Here is a 17,500-nt window from a genome sequence, read left to right on the forward strand (position 1 = left end):
TTGGCTCTCTTTGTCAGGGAAGGAGTACAAAATCATAATGTGCAGTTTTTGTACCGTGTTTCACGCTTGAGCGAACAGATTTGGAAAGATGATGCAGAGAGCATCAAGGCGTTTCCACAGCTACTGGTGATCATAAGAAATGCACTTGCACCATCCCCAGGTGAAACTTTGCAGAGTCAAGCTCAAGATTCTATACTTGATGGAAATTACGGAGAAACCATTGCAAAGCACTTTCCTCGAATTAACATTAAGGTTCGAGACATTCCCTTCGTGGACTCGAAACGACTGCGTAACTTAGAAAAATTTCCGAGTGATGATTACGCAAATGTCGCATCCTCTCTAGCCTCTGATTTAAGAAGCTTTCCTTTAAAAAAGACAATTCATGGAGCAAACATGGACGGAGCAATGATCGCTTCTTTCGCTAAAAGGCTTGAGATTGCTCTCAATCAAAATTCATGGAGTGGATTTTCAAATGCATATACCGCCCTCGAAACGGAATTGTGCGACCGTTCTTACCAAAACATAATTGAACCTTTTCTGGGAAATAATTTGAATCACATGAAGAATGGGAGACAGCAAATTATCGATGAGTTCACCGAAAAATGTGCTCTGGGAACGGAAAGAACGAAAATGACAGATAAACTAGATGAAGTTATAGCCCAAAAAGAAGAAATGGCAGAAAGAGAGAGACGCCTTGATGAGGAACGGAGGAGAAAAGAAGAAGAGGAGAAAATGGAAAGGGAAAGGGAGGAACAGCGCCGCAGAGAAGCTCGTGAGAAAGAAAAGAGATTAGAGGAAGGGAGAAGGGCAAGAGCGAAAGCAGAGGAAGAACGAAGAATCCAAGAAGAAAAATTGCGTAGGGCTGAAGAAGAGAGGAGAAAGTTGGAAGAAGCTGCAGCTCGAAGATCGAGAAAGGGAAAGAAAAAGGAAGAAAAGATAGCAAAAGCTATTATTGGGGTTGCGATCCTAACTGGGTTTATCAGCGACTCTCGACTGAAAGAAAACATCACAGTCGTACCGCATTCAGATTTCGAGCAGATTGGTGTTCGTAGCTACAACTGGGTATGGTCCAAAGATGCCGTAGACCTTGGCGTGAGTGGAACAGGGTATGGGGTCATCGCTCAGGAAGTGGAGGAAATGTATCCGTGGACCGTGGTTACGGGTCGCGATGGGTACAAGAGAGTGGACCACGAAGCCTTGAAACAAATGGTAATGGAAAAAAACAGATTTCTGTTTGATCACGCGAAGTTATGGAACTAATAGAAATCAAAAGTCTTATGAGTAACTGAACATTTATATTTTTTAGGTATGACACGCACAACACAGCGTATTAGAGACTTCCAAAATAATTTCACAGTTAACTAAAATTTTGGTGACAGTATGCAACCTGACAACTCGTTTCTGTAACTTGATACAATCAATGTAATCTTTTTTGTTTTTGAAGTGATAGACAATATAGACATGTACTGAAGGCGAAACAAAACATTTTTTTGGGGGGGGGGGTTTCCTGATTAGGAAACTTATTGATCACCGTAAAAATAGATAAAATTTGCAACTGTCACTGTGTATTCTTTGGTCAGTATTTAAGAAAAAAGTTGGTGTTTCATCTTCTTTCCTGATTTTGTGATCATAAACAGCAGAAATAAACAAACAACGTAAATAAACAACGTTTAGAAAATGGCTCGTAAAGAGCCATAAGTGTAAAACTACCAGACGTCTAACTTGTTGCTACGGAATGAGTTGTTTCCAACGAAAGAGGTCAAACAGCTCCATGATTTTCGCCTTTTTGAGGTCCTTAAGACTTGAAATGATTCGACGAATGAGAACAGTACACTACGGTAAACACTCGTTGCGTTTTTTCGGACCCTTTCTATGGGGAAAGTTAAGCTCTGCCGACCGTAAGAGATCAAGCTTAAATAGTTTTAAACAAAGCATTAACAAGAAAGACCCAACAGTTTTAGTAGGCGAGTAAGAATTTCGACGTATATATTTGGTTTCTCCGTTTACTGACTCTCACACACAAAAAAGACGTACCAGGACGAGTATCGCAGAAAAAAAATATGCTTCTCTTTCAAGATTTTACCGTATTTGTATCCACTGAATCGCCAAGTCGAAGACTTTATTATTAAGTTATATCACGGGAATTTTTTTTTGAGTTTAAATTAGAAAATCACCCAGTCTTTATCATGCAAACGTTAGGTGGGCTGATCATTATGGCTACATGCGTTTGTTTAAAAGAGAAATGTGATTGTTTGTCTTACGATGTGAAAGAGATGTGGTCACTTGGGATGTGGATCGCGACGTTTCGACTTCATACTGCCAGTCATCTTCAGACGATGAGGTCGACTGAGCACGTGTCACCCATATGCTGTTGTACTCATCAGCTGCGATTGGATCGTTTGAAGCGTTTGTTTTTTTCCTTTTCTTAACTTGCTTGAGAATCTGTTCTGATATGTTAACAGTTGAATATGAGGCGGGGGTAGTTGGATGCCAGCAGTCATGTAGTTGAAGGTTTAAGTTTCAAAACATATACCCGAAATTATCCTTCTTCTGAACTCCGTTCTTGAGAGAAACAGATTTTGCTATATACACTGAGTTAGTTCGGTGTCGAATTGCAGTGAACTCTTTCCTAAGAGATCATCGTTGGAGCAGAAAAAACTGTTCCTTTTCAGGGAGGAGGTCACTTGACTTGAGAAAATCTTTACAAAGAGCGAAAAATTGAGGAGGAGAAGTTTTGAAAAAGAATTTAATTCAGATACTAGTCGGATATTTGCAAAGTGGTTGCAAAAGAGAAGGGTTTCTGTGATAGAGGGATCGTAGACAGAGAGAGTTGCATGACCGTTACTGAACTGACTGGAATTGAGTTTAAAAAATTTTGATTTAAAGAGTAAATGACGTTTTCAAATCATTAGTGTGATTCTATTATTAAAATTTTTCGTATCAGCTGCTCAGACCAATCCTGTGTCCAACCTGTCCGCCAGTTACACTGAGGTTTCGTGAGAAGTGCCTCCCCAAGAAGCTCCCATTGAAGACTTTGTTGTGCCATTTGTCACTTCATGTTTTCACTTCGTACATAGGATTCATAAAGGTCGTTGTTGTTGGCTTAAAGATTAGATTTTCAGCCTGTTTTTGAGACAAAAGGATAAGAAATGAATGCGAGAGCGATCTTTGCACTAATGAACACTACTTAAGCGGTAGTGAAAAGGAGGACTGACGGCATTTGAACCAACATAATGACTCTGATTCATTGGCTGACTGACTGACTCATCGACTGCTCGACTGATGGACTGACCAACTGACTGACTGACTGACTTAAGGAGTGACAGACTCTCGAAGAATGATTGACTGAAGAATGACTGACTGATTAACTGAATGATTGGCCGAATGACTGACTGACTAATTGATCGACTGATTGACTAACTGACCCACTAACTCACTGATGGAATCACCAGCTGAGCGGCTGACTGACTGACTTATTGACTGACTGACTATAGCCTGAAGATTATTCAATAAATTGACCGCAAACCATCGAAAGAACAAATGGAGAATTACATGGTTTCCATCGTCATTATGAAAATGAAATGATTTCTTTTTTTTTTTTTTTAAAAAAAAGCAACAAATGTTTTGAAGAAAGTTCACAGACTTCTCAATGTGTTATGAAGACATACCATGGCACACTTTGCATTCTGTTATCCCCATTTTGCAAATGCTCGCCGGTCTTGAAGATAGGAACAAAACCAAGCTCTAACGCGAGAAATGACATCTTTATAATCTCTTTCAACGGTCGCCAATACAAATAACCAACTCAGTTAGGACCGCGGTTTATCCGAGGCGAATAACAATATTTAACTCGTTAAACATTACTGAGCTAGATATCTGAAGGAAGACAGTTCTTCTTCTCTAAGCCCTATGCATAAGGCAAACGCCTGTAGTCTCAGGAATGATTTACGACTTGTGGATTGGAAATTCACTAAGTAATCAGCGGAGTAATTGCTACTGATGTATTAAGTCGTACAACGAATATCGAGTAATTTCGATCTGAATGATTGGTTGACGAGCGGTAGCAATTTTTTCCTAGAAGGGTCGAATTAATTACCAAACTTTTGAACAATAATCATAGGAGATCAGCTGTTGACGGAAAATAGTCGTTTCACGCCGAATACTGCCCGTTAAACTTTTAACGAGAGCCCAACTGACGATATTCCCACCTGTATCGATGCTAAAACCCTCCATATTAGCAAGAGAGCTAAGGCAACAGCGAGAACGTCTCCTTGCTTACGATTTTTAAGTGCTTGCAGACTAGATATCTATGGTTTGTATACCTACTGCACTACATGAAGAAATTTTTAGTTGCTGAATATGCGATTAATACAAAACCCTGTTGTCTAAGTTGATTGAAGTGATCAGTACAGATAAGTAGTGTCTGTTCCTTTTAATTGACAAATAAAATAGCAAGGTAGAGCTATTGGCTGGCTGCACTCTTCTGTTAGTTCTTTTCTCTCCTTTGAGCTGTTGGCCTGCGATTTACACCTACAAATCTCGTGAGGGGCAACGGACGCACAAGTTCAGAAGTAAATATCACACAGAGCCAGTGAGAAAGAAAAACCAGCAAACTGCTTAACTCTTCACACCCTAACATCAGTATGCAAGGTCTCCATACTGTTCTCTATACATTTCTTGAAGTGCTGACAAGGAGAATTTGTTTAACAATCAAGAGCTTCTTGAGTTCAAGATCATTACCTTAACCCTATTCAGACTGGGGGGGGGAGGGGGGGCTTTTCGAACCCCCCCTCCGGCAAAATCGTGATAACTCCTACACCGAAAGAGCTATGACGTTCAAATTTTCTGACTTTTCCTAAAATTTATCTAGGAACATTTTGGTATAATTACAATGTCCATGTGATTAATCATGTTGCCATGGCAACCAGTTTCTGACATATAGGTTTTGGAAAACTTAAAAAATGGTGATTTTTTTGTTTTAAGATCGCGTTTTTACACTTATAGTGCTTTTTGTTGTTAAAATGGTCTTTGCTTGGGACTAGTTTTTGAATTACATCAAAATGTTTCAACATCGAATATTTGGGGGGGAGGGGTGGGGTAAAATTTGTCACTTTTTTGCTTTGACAAATATGCTGCTCTATTTTCCAAATAACACTTCCAAAGTCATTTGTTTGGGTAATAAACATTAGTTTGATACTTCTTTTATACATTCTGAGCTTTTTCCCCTTTGAAATTTGCCTTAAATTATAATTTTAACAAAAAAACGGAAATCCAAGATGGCGGATCCAAGATGGCGGACAACCATTTCAAATTTTAAATTTTATTGCTTCTATTGCTTTTCTCGCTGTACAAGTGTTTCCTTGTTACTAGTTCATAAGAAAGGATAACAAAGACATGACTTTACCAATATTATTGATATTTTACGTATCTAAGACGAAAAATAATAAGAAACATTGAAAAATGAGAATATGACGTCACTGTGACGTCATCATTGGGCGTGGCAAGTCAAAACTGGGTGTGGGGCTTCTTTGTAGCGGAGCTCTCGTGCGCGAAGCGCGCTTAGCGGAGCACCATGGGTAAGAAAATGTGGTAATCTACCCATCCGAGAAAATTTGGTAATCACGTGACCGTACGCCCGACCGTCCGTCCGCACCACAGGCATACCAATGTAAAGTAACTCAATCAACAGGTATGTTGACCCAAATGCAACTCGAGGTTATTTTGGCGGGAAATCGCATAGCCACCCGCGGCTTGTAAAGCAGAGGCATCTAAAGAGTCAGTAAAGACGATAGCGGAAAGCGGAAATTGTTTCTTTATCCGTGTTTTCTAAAGTATTAAGCTTAGATTAATTGTCATGTCGACAAATTTGGAGTATAGAGCGAGAGAAAGACAGAGAAAAAGTGAAAAAGCGGTAGGCCAGCGAAACTCGAAGAGAAAGAGGGCGACAGAGATCTTGAGCGAGAGATAAAAAACAAAGGAGACATTTTTTTGTTCGAAGAACAACATGAAAATTTTGTAGCGGCCGTGACAAAATGAGAAATGCTAGCGGCCACCAATGCAAGGAGAAAATGAGCGGCAGTGAAAAAAATGTGAACGAGAACACGTACGAAAGTTTCGTGGAAGTTTCTCGTTGTAGTCGTGCAAAACAACGGCAAAGAAATGTACAAAAAAAGTGTGCTGCACGTGCAAAGTTGCTTTTTGCTAATTAGACCTATTGTTGTTTTTCACCGTTCTCCGGCGTTGCCTTCGCCGGTTAGCATCACACGATTTTGTATTTTGTTTGAAAAAACTATAAATACTATCGAGAGCTTCGCTTTTAGCCCTGGCTAAATCTATATATTACGGAGATGATCATTGTGTGTAAATTTCATGACCCTAGCATTATTGGTTCCAGAGATACAGAGGGGGGGGGGGGGGGGGGTCCGAGGAGCCCCCCCCAGTCACAGATTGACCGAAAAAGCCCAGTCTGAATAGGGTTAATCTCACGACCTTAATTTTTAATTTAGGCGTAATGCTGTTTTTGGAGAAATTAGATGCGACTCTTAAACGGTTAAAGCGCGGGAAGTTGTCATTGGTTTTAGTTAATGAAGCAAACCAGTGCAATACCCGGATCATCCTCGACCCTCGATCAAAAATTACACTGATTACGAAGTTAAGATATAAAAACCAGTTTTTAAGACACTCAAACCTTCAATCAAAGTTCGTTTAGAATAGCTCGTTCATTTGGTGACTACTAGTTGAAACACGAGATCGATGACAGCAAACTTTTAAAATACTTCTTAAAAACTTAACACTTCTTTTAAGAAGAAACCAAAACAAACATTAACACTTCTTATTATTCATTCAAAATATTTGGAAGAATTTTGTGTTTTACGAGGAAATGACGTCAAAAATCCAACCCTATACAGGTTAATGCACCGTTAACCGAGAAGACCTGGCGACGAGGTTGAGTTGTTGTCGTTGTGAAAACTGAAATGGCGGACACTTCACTCGTTTCAAGAGTAAGAACTACAGCTGGAACTAGGCGATATAATGGCTAAAAACATAGCAAAAACAGCAAAAAGACAACTCGGAGGGCGAAATCTGCTGTTTGGAGAATATTTACGGACCTGGACAAATCTAAACGTACACTATCGAAAATAAACTTAACATCGATGCAGGTAAGCATGTTTTAGCTATGTTTTTAAAGCAGGAATTATTTTGAATGAATAATAAAGCAATTAATGAATTCGGCTTTCGTAGGATGTGAAGAATTAAGCAGATCTAGGAGGGTGTTATCCACCTCGGCCTTTGGCCTCGGTGAATAACACCCTCCTCGATCTGCTTAATTCTTCATATCCTGCTAGTTCTCATTCATTAATTGATAATTAAACAAGCAGCTGACAACGATATTCTTTTCTTCTATTCTTTCATTTAGTCCAGTTTATGTTGTAATCAAGGTGATGGTTCTTATCAGGATAGTTGTAAATCATCTTATTTAGCATGTCATAGCGCACCGTGAAGTATCCCTTGATTGCTGTGCTGCCTGTGCGATCACTCCGCAGTCCCTACCGCTCAGTCCAAACTTTTGTTTGGCAACTTCATTCCATTCCCAGCAAACTCCCCTAAGTCCAATTGCCCTGTATGGCGAGTGTGGCAAAGTTGAAACGTTTTCCTTCACTTCATGGTCGCTTAAAGCGCCGCCGATAACAACCCCAAGTCCCTCGGATGCAATGAAATAAAAAACACCACTACTTTTTTTGCTTAGTTTTTTCTTGAGTAAAGCGATGGTCTTCATTTGTTCCAGGTAAAGTTGTTTTAAATTATTTTCCATGAGCTCAGCTTCTTCCTTTTCTCTTTTGACCCTCTCAATTTCAATATTCTTCTCTGCCATAACACGTGCAAACTTCCGTTTTTGCCCTTCGCTTTTCTTTTCAACAGCTATCCTCTTTTCCACCGCTTCTTTCGCTTTCAATTCCAGTTCCTCAGCTTTCCTCTTCTCACCAGCAAAGTGCTGTAGATCTTTCTGCACAGCGGAAATTTCGGTTTGCAAAGGCACACTCCATTGAAAAGATCCTTAAAGCGTCTTCTATTCTTGCTTCTACTGATTTCGTCTGCTGTTGGCAATGCAAAAAGTGGCTCCATTATTTTCACGCGGCTTCTCTTACAGATATTTTTCTCCTGTTTCTCCAACGCAACATAATCATTCGCAAAGTCCAGCCACGAGTCCGCATTCATCGATCATTAAGATAAATGGCCAATTCTACTAATCCTTGTCCGTCCATAAGATTTCCTCCTAAGGTCTTTTTGATGGGAAACGTTTTGAGTTTTTCAACCAGTCGCTTCATTTCTTGCCAGTAGTCACTCTTTCGTAATTTATTGAAATCTTTGAAAAGATCACGTTCCACTTGCGGAATCTGACTTACTGTAATTTGGTTCCTCGGGAAGTGCTTTGCGGTGGCTTTTCTCTCATCTTTCATGCTCTCCTGGAAGGAAGGTTCCACGATGCAATCCTTTGTGTAATCTTCGATTGTTTTGCCGCCGTCAGGATCACCCAGTGCACCTCTAATAACCACCTGAAGTTTGGGAAAGTTTTCGATAGTAATGTTAGGGAAAATCTGATCACTTAAGCGTGACATGTGGAACAAAAAGTGTAGATTGTTGTTTTGAAACACCTCGCGGACAAAAACGTTCAGGCCAGAGGAAACCAAGGCTGTAAACATGCTCAAATGAGTTGTGACGGCGTCATCGCTCAAATTTGTGCCTTCAACGTCAAGTAGCACAACGCTTCCTCCTTCCTTGTCTTGTGGATGGATGATGTGGCACCACACGTCACGCGTGACAGCTTTCAGTGTATCGCCTGTTTTGAAGATTTCTTCGACATGGCTGTGATTGACTTCGCACCATATGTGACTTATTACGTTGAGAGTGGTAGATTTTCCAATTCTAGCATCTCCCACAACAGCTATGACGCGAATCGGTCGTTGCAACTGCCACAGGTCTTCCAGAACAGCTTTGTTCAACTCGAGGATATCTTCTGTTTTGTTGTATTTGATGAGGATTCGAGCCGGTTTTTGTTGAGTAATTGAAGGGAAATAAAGCGCGGCAAGAAATGCTACGACAGCGCAACCTTTTTTAATGTTGCAACTAAAAGACTACTTTCTCTCCAGTACCAATTCAGATAGTTAAATTTATTATCAGCCAATCATTCAATCAGCTTTTCTCAAGAATGTCCAAAATAGAACAATTTTGAATTAAAAATGCGTAGAGATTTAATTGTACTGAACATTATATTTTCATAAATATCACCATTTCAGTAGTGCAAGTTGTTACTGATTTACTATGTTAATTACTAATTAAGCTCAATATACCTGTCACAAGACTTTCATATGGCTAAGGGTGAGTTTGACATGTTGTACTTATGTGCTGGGGGAGGGGGGGGGGGGCTATGATATTTTTCTTTGAAAAATCAACATCTCTTGAGGGGGGGGGGTCAGAAAAAAAACCCTGAGATGATCAGGGAGGGGTGGCTTCAAAAAAATGAAAGGAAAAAATAAGGAAATCATCATAGCCCACCCTCTAGATAAATTATGAATGCTCCCTTACCTAAGTCCATCTCACTACCGAAGCGAAATGGACTGAACGGAAACTTCTCTAAATATATTCAACGCGCATGAGAGCATAGGGCTTTTTCGACGTGATGATGACTGTGGGATTTTTCCCTCTCTATGAACCTAGTCAAGCTGGCACATATATTCTAATGGGTTGTCTTGACTTCGCGTTATTTTCCCGGATGTAAATGTAAAAATAGACAGACATTTTCAAATAAAGGAATGTTATGTTAATTAGACTATTACATCTTTTTCTGTCATGTCGAAGTTAGTAAAGATCTGTTATTTCTAATAACTTCACGATATACTGTACCTCATTTTTTCATATTTTCGATCACTTTTAGCAATAGAGAAAATAAAAATTTGCCTTGAGTCGATACAGATTTCTACAAAACAAAGAGCTCTTAGCAAAGAATGAAACAGAATCGTTAGCGGAACCCCCTTTCACGCCAGAGACCATAAGGTAGCCGTAGGGTTAAAAACCTGTGATAAATTTAAAATTAATGTATTATTCTTATTCCGTATGGAGTAGAATTTAGCTCTAAAGTTAAATGAAATATCTTTACGAAAATGGAAAGCTTTCCATACTCTTAAACGCAAAATCAGGGGATCTCGCAGTGATTTGGGTCTCCAAGAGTTCTGTTACCGAAGTTTTCCTTTCAAATCAGTCACCTTGGGTGTATGTTTTGTGCGGGTCCGGATAATCTGCGAGCCAGCGAGCCATGCGAGGCGTGCGAGCCATGCGAGGCATGCGAGCCATCGGAAAATATAAATTTTTAATAATATTCTAATTGGAAATAGTTCGTTTTGTAATTGGTTTTGCTGCTGGAAATGTGCTTTCAATCGCGAATATTAAACCGCGATGGCTCACGCGGTGGCCATGTTATTTTGGACGCGAACAGTCTGGGTCGAGGGAGAGCGACAAATTTTGACTTTCTCTCCCATCTCTGATAGTCTTTCTCTCCTGTTTCGTTCTTGCGAACCGTTCAGCGTGCTCGTGGCCGGATCTTCAAAAAATCTTTAATCCTTTTGGACAATCTAGTTCAGTCGAATCGATCTAGCAATGAACTGCTTCTAAAAGTGAGCATTTACCTGATTTACCTTTGCTTTAGTCAGTTGTCAGCTGTTTTGTTCAATGAATTATTCATCATTGCTAATGTTTTATGTATTTTATTTAGTTCGCAGATGGCAAATCGACACACGCAGTGTCTCGTTGAAGCAACGAAGCGTGGTTTCACGCTAAACATCGATCCAAGCGGGGAAAGAAACCGTTGCTTATATTTAATGCTTTAAATTCTGGTGTTAAAACCTTAACTGTCTTTTCTTGAAGTTTTTTAAAAGTGGCATACCACGTAATCAAGAGAAAGGATTTAGAAACGTGTTAGAAACGGTTTCATCGTTCGTGTAGATAGGTTTTCAGATGGCTCGCATGGCTCGCTGGCATGGCTCGCATGGCTCGCTTGTATGACTCGCATGGCTCGCATGGCTCGCTGGCTCGCACTCTATCCAAACTCGTTTTGTGCCTTGGTGCACCATGATGCGGCGAAATAAAGGAAAACGTTGGGGGGTTTTTCCCAGATAATTGACTCATCACTAAGTAAAATTAGAAGAGAAACAGAAACACTGGGGCAAAGTACACTATTGCAGAAGCGCATATAAATTCCCTCATGATAATTACAAAATATCAGACTCGTCGTGCCTGTGACTTGGTGCGAGTCATTGGTCGCTCGAGCCATTGAAACTGTCACGTCGACTTCGAAATTAGACGTTGTTTCCGTCGAAATGATCTTGAAGTTACTGGTTCTTTTAATATTTGTCTCTCTTTTGAGCAAAACCTGTTGCAGTTCACCAGCAAAACCACTATTGAGGTTCGACGAGGAAAATGGCAAGTTCACCGTCAGCGAGGATGCTCTGCGCGAGATACAAACATTGAAAGTGCCCGTGAGAATTGTCGGAGCCATTGGCGACGCACGCGTTGGTAAGTCCACGAATTTGAACTTTATCAGGTATTTCCTTGAAGGACAGCGAAATCAAAGAGTTGAGAAAGTTTTTAACACGAGCGATGGCATGAGACCATGTACGACGGGAGTGTGGATGTCTGTGTCGCGTGATTCAAATGGCGAAGGAAGCACGATTTTGCTCGACACGGAAGGAACTAACTTAGGCGACAACGAAAACACAGATTTGCTCAGCATCTTCACCATGATGATGTCTTCCGGTTTGGCTCTCTTTGCCAGGGAAGGAGTACAAAATCATAATGTGCAGTTTTTGTACCGTGTTTCACGCTTGAGCGAACAAGTCAAGTCAAGTCAAGTCAATCTTTATTTAAACACGGTAAAATCCATCAGGAATTTAAAAAATTAAAAATAACCTAACTATCCTAAACAAAATTCAAAACCTGACTACAACTAATCTAACTAAAACCTGTTTTTCATGAATGCCGTGTATAACATTAAAAATGAACATTAACTAATCTTTTAAATTGACTAAGAGATTCGGCTTCTCTCACATGACAGGGTAGGCTGTTCCAGAGAACTGTTCCGCTATAAGTAAAGCTGTTTTTCATGAAATTAGTTCGCGGAAATGGGACAAATAGTTTGTTAACAGAGTCCCTCAGGGAGTAACGCGTTTCATTTCGTTTAACAAACTTAGATGATAAATATTCAGGAACAAGGCCATTTAAAGACTTGTATACCATTATGGATTTCTGTATTTGAAATTGAGTGCTCAAGTCTTTCCAATCGAGTTGTCTAATCAAACGGTTAGCATCAGCATCATAGCTAGAGAAGGTTAAAACGCGAGCGGCACGGTTCTGAAGCTTCTGTAGCCTGTCAAATAATGTTTTACCACAATTACCCCAGACAAGATTGCAATAATCGAAATGAGATTGAATTAGTGAGTTGTATATATAGTGAAGGGTAGGTGGAGGGACAAAAGGTCTAATTCTTTTTATTGCTCCAATTCCGGAAGCGACCTTTTTAGATAATTTATCAATGTGTGTTTGCCACCGTAGATTTTCATCAATAAATATTCCAAGCGATTTGACAGAGGAAACGTGTTCTATCGGAACATTATTAATCGAGAGCTCAAGTGGGTTCGACAAAGTACTCAATTTTTGTCTGGAGCCAATTAGCATGAATTCAGTTTTAGAAGTGTTCAAAGTAAGTTTATTGGAAATAAGCCATTTGTTTAGGTTATCTAAATCGTGACTCAGAGTTAACTGTATTGAATTCACATCAACGCCAGCATAAGTAATGTGGGTGTCATCGGCATACATTCTAGGCTGGCACGAAGTAAGGCAGTTTGGCAAGTCATTAATATAAATAAGAAATAAAAGGGGGCCAAGGATTAGATTTGGAAAGATGATGCAGAGAGCATCAAGGCGTTTCCACAACTACTGGTGATCATAAGAAATGCACTTGCACCATCCCCAGGTGAAACTTTGCAGAGTCAAGCTCAAGATTCTATACTTGATGGAAATTACGGAGAAACAATTGCAAAGCACTTTCCTCGAATTAACATTAAGGTTCGAGACATTCCCTTCGTGGACTCGAAACGATTGCGTAACTTAGAAAAATTTCCGAGTGATGATTACGCAAATGTCGCATCCTCTCTAGCCTCTGATTTAAGAAGCTTTCCTTTAAAAAAGACAATTCATGGAGCAAACATGGACGGAGCAATGATCTCTTCTTTCGCTAAAAGGCTTGAGATTGCTCTCAATGAAAATTCATGGAGTGGATTTTCAAATGCATATACCGCCCTCGAAACGGAATTGTGCGACCGTTCTTACCAAAACATAATTGAACCTTTTCTGGGAAATAATTTGAATCACATGAAGAATGGGAGACAGCAAATTATCGATGAGTTCACCGAAAAATGTGCTCTGGGAACGGAAAGAACTAAAATCACAGATAAACTGGATGAAGTTATAGCCCAAAAAGAAGAAATGGCAGAAAGAGAGAGACGCCTTGATGAGGAACGAAGGAGAAAAGAAGAAGAGAGACAATGGAAAGGGAAAGGGAGGAACAGCGGCGCAGAGAAGCACGTGAGAAAGAAAAGAGATTAGAGGAAGAGAGAAGGGCAAGAGCGAAAGCAGAGGAAGAACGAAGAATCAAAGAAGAAATATTGCGTAGGGCTGAAGAAAAGAGAAGAAAGTTGGAAGAAGCTGTAGCTCGAAGACGGAAAAAGGGAAAGAAAAAGAAAGGAAACATAGCAAAAACTTTTATTGGGGGTGCGGTCCTAGCTGGGATATTCAGCGACTCTCGACTGAAAGAAAACATCACAGTCGTGCCGCATTCAGATTTCGAGCAGATTGGAGTTCGTAGCTACAACTGGGTATGGTCCAAAGATGCCGTAGACCTTGGCATGAGTGGAACGGGGCATGGAGTTATCGCTCAGGAAGTGGAGGAAATGTATCCGTGGACCGTGGTTACAGGTCACGATGGGTACAAGAGAGTGGACTACGAAGCCTTGAAACAAATGGTAATGGAAAAAAAAAACTGATTACTGTTTGATCTTGCAACGTTATGGAACTAATAGAAATCAAAAGTCTTATGAGTAACTGGACATTTATGTTTTTTCGGTATGACACGCAAAACACAGCGTAAAAATTTGAGACTTCCAAAATAATTTTACAGTTAAATAAAATTTTGGTGAGGGTATGCAACCTGATAACTCGTTTCTGTAACTTGATACAATCAATGTAATCTTTTTTGATTTTGAAGTGATAGACAATAGACATGTACTGAAGGCGAAACAAAACATTCTTTTTTGGGATGGGGGGAGAGAGGGGGGGTTCTTGATTAGCAAACTTATTGATCACCGTAAAGATAGATAAAATATGCAACTGTCACTGTGTATTCTTTGGTCAGTAATTAAGAAGAAAATTGGTGTTTCATCATCTTTCCTGATTTTGTGATCATAAACGGTTGAAATAAACAAACAACGTAAATAAACGACGCTTAGAAAATGGCTCGTAAGGCGCTATAAGTGTAAAACTACCAGACGTCTAACTTGTTGCTACGGAATGAGTTGTTTCCAACGAAAGAGGTCAAACAGCTCCATGATTTTCGCCTTTTTGAGGTCATTAAGGCTTGAAATGATTCGACGAATGAGCACAGTACACTACAGTAAACACTCGTTGCGTTTTTTCGGACCCTTTCTATGGGGAAAGTTAAACTCTACCGACCGTAAGAGATCAAGCTTAAACAGTTTTAAACAAGGCATTAACAAGAAAGACCCAACAGTTTTAGTAGACGAGTGTAAGAATTTCGACGTATATATTTGGTTTCTCCGTTTACTCTCACACACAAAAAAGACATACCAGGATGAGTATCGCAGAAAAAAAATATGCTTCTCTTTCAAGGTTTTACCGTATTTGTATCCACTGAATCGCCGAATTGAAGATTTTGTTATCAAGTTATATGGAATTTTTATTTTAGTTTAAATTAGAAAATCACCCAATCTTTATCATGCAAACGTTAGGTGGGCTGATCATTTATGGCTACATGCGTTTGTTTAAAAGAGAAATGTGATTGTTTGTTTTACGATGTGGTCACTTGGGATGTGGATCGCGACGTTTCGACTGCATACTGCCAGCCTTCTTCAGACGATGAGGTCGACTGAGCACGCGTCACCCATATGCTGTTGTACTCAACAGCTGCGATTGGATCGTTTGAAGCGTTTGTTTTTTTCCTTTTCTTAACTTGCTTGAGAATCTGTTCTGATACGTTAACAGTTGAATATGAGGCGGGGGTAGTTGGATGCCAGCAGTCATGTAGTTGAAGGTTTAAGTTTCAAAACATATACCCGAAATTATCCTTCTTCTGAACTCCGTTCTTGAGAGAAACAGATTTTGCTATATACACTGAGTTAGTTCGGTGTCGAATTGCAGTCAACTCTTTCCTAAGAGATCATCGTTGGAGCAGAAAAAACTGTTCGTTTTCAGGGAGGAGGTCACTTGACTTGAGAAAATCTTTACAAAGAGCGAAAAATTGATTGAAGAAGCTCGTGCACTCATCCTCGGGAAGAAGTTTTGAAAAAGAATATTTAATTCAGATACGAGTCGGATATTTGCAAAGTGGTTGCAAAAGAGAAGGGTTTCTGTGATAGAGGGATCGTAGACAGAGAGAGTTGCATGACCGTTACTGAACTGACTGGAATTGAGTTTAAAAAATTTTGATTTAAAGAGTAAATGACGTCTTTAACTCTAGTGTGATTCTACTATTAGAATTTTTCGTCGCAGCTGCTCAGACCAATCCTGTGTCCAACCTGTCCTCCAGTTACACTGAGGTTTCGTGAGAAGTGCCTCCCCAAGAAGCTCCCATTGAAGACTTTGTTGTGCCATTCGTCACTTCATGTTTTCACTTCGTACATAGGATTCATAAAGGTCGTTGTTGTTGGCTTAAAGATTGGATTTTCAGCCTGTTTTTGAGACAAAAGGATAAGAAATGAATGCGAGAGCGATCTTTGCACTAATGAACACTACATTAGCGGTAGTGAAAAGGAGGACTGACGGCATTTGAACCAACATAATGACTCTGATTCATTGGCTGACTGACTGACTCATCGACTGCTCGACTGATGGACTGACCAACTGACTGACTGACTTAAGGAGTGACGGACTCTCGAAGAATGACTGACTGATTAACTGATGATTGGCCGAATGACTGACTGACTAATTGATCGACTGATTGACTAACTTACTCACTAACTCACTAATGGAATCACCAGCTGAGCGGCTGACTGACTGACTGACTATAGCCTGAAGATTATTCAATAAATTGACCGCAAACCATCGAAAGAACAAATGGAGAATTACATTGTTTCCATCGTCATTATGAAAATGAAATGATTTCTTTTTTTTAAAAAAAAAAGCAACAAATGTTTTGAAGAGAGTTCACAGACTTCTCAATGTGTTATGAAGACATACCATGGCACACTTTGCATTCTGTTGTTCCCATTTTTGCAAATGCTTGCCGGTCTTGAAGATAGGAACAAAACCAAGCTCTAACGCGAGAAATGACATCTTTATAATCTCTTTACTCTCGCCAATACAAATAACCAACTCAGTTAGGACCGCGGTTTATCCGAGGCGAATAACAATATTTAACTCGTTAAACATTACTGAGCTAGATATCTGAAGGAAGACAGTTCTTCTTCTCTAAACCCTATGCATAAGGCAAACGCCTGTAGTCTCAGGAATGATTTACGACTTGTGGATTGGAAATTCACTAAGTAATCAGCGGAGTAATTGCTACTGATGTATTAAGTCGTACGACGAATATCGAGTAATTTCGATCTGAACGATTGGTTGACGAGCGGTAGCAATTTTTTCCTAAAAGGGTCGAATTAATTACCAAACTTTTGAACAATAATCATAGGAGATCAACTGTTGACGGAAAATAGTCGTTTCACGCCGAATACTGCCCGTTAAACTTTTAACGAGAGCCCAACTGACGATATTCCCACCTGTATCGTTGCTAAAACCCTCCATATTAGCAAGAGAGCTAAGGCAACAGCGAGAACGCCTCTTTGCTTACGATTTTTAAGTGCTTGCAGACTAGATATCTATGGTTTGTATACCTACTGCACTACATGAAGGAATTTTTAGTTGCTGAATATGCGATTAATACAAAACCCTGTTGTCTAAGTTGATTGAAGTGATCAGTACAGGTAAGTAGTGGCTGTTCCGTTTGACAAATAAAATAGCAAGGTAGAGCTATTGGCTGGCTGCACTCTTCTGTTAGTTCTTTTCTCTCCTTTGAGCTGTTTGGCCTGGGATTTACACCTACAAATCTCGTGAGGGGCAACGGACGCACAAGTTCAGAAGTGAATATCACACAGAGCGAGTGAGAAAGAAAAACCAGCAAACTGCTTAACTCTTCACTCCCTAACATCAGTATGCAAGG

The 17,500-nt window shown here is 39.9% G+C and overlaps 1 protein-coding gene and 2 pseudogenes across 1 annotated transcript in view; 2 read left to right on the plus strand and 1 right to left on the minus strand.

The window, feature by feature from the left end:
- Nucleotides 1-1,675, plus strand: part of LOC140938838 (uncharacterized) — a 2,113-nt gene extending 438 nt beyond the window's left edge. The window contains exon 1 of the mRNA XM_073388368.1: nt 1-1,675. This exon is cut by the window's left edge and continues 438 nt beyond it. Within this exon, the coding sequence (XP_073244469.1) occupies nt 1-1,260 (1,260 nt within the window). The 3' untranslated portion in view covers nt 1,261-1,675.
- A 5,802-nt stretch (nt 1,676-7,477) lies between these two features.
- LOC140930392 (guanylate-binding protein 5-like) lies at nt 7,478-9,595 on the minus strand (annotated as a pseudogene).
- A 1,777-nt stretch (nt 9,596-11,372) lies between these two features.
- On the plus strand, nt 11,373-14,093 carry LOC140952156 (uncharacterized; annotated as a pseudogene).
- Nucleotides 14,094-17,500: the final 3,407 nt, after the last annotated feature.

Source organism: Porites lutea, chromosome 1 (genome assembly GCF_958299795.1).
Source record: "Porites lutea chromosome 1, jaPorLute2.1, whole genome shotgun sequence".
NCBI classification, from domain to species: domain Eukaryota; kingdom Metazoa; phylum Cnidaria; class Anthozoa; order Scleractinia; family Poritidae; genus Porites; species Porites lutea.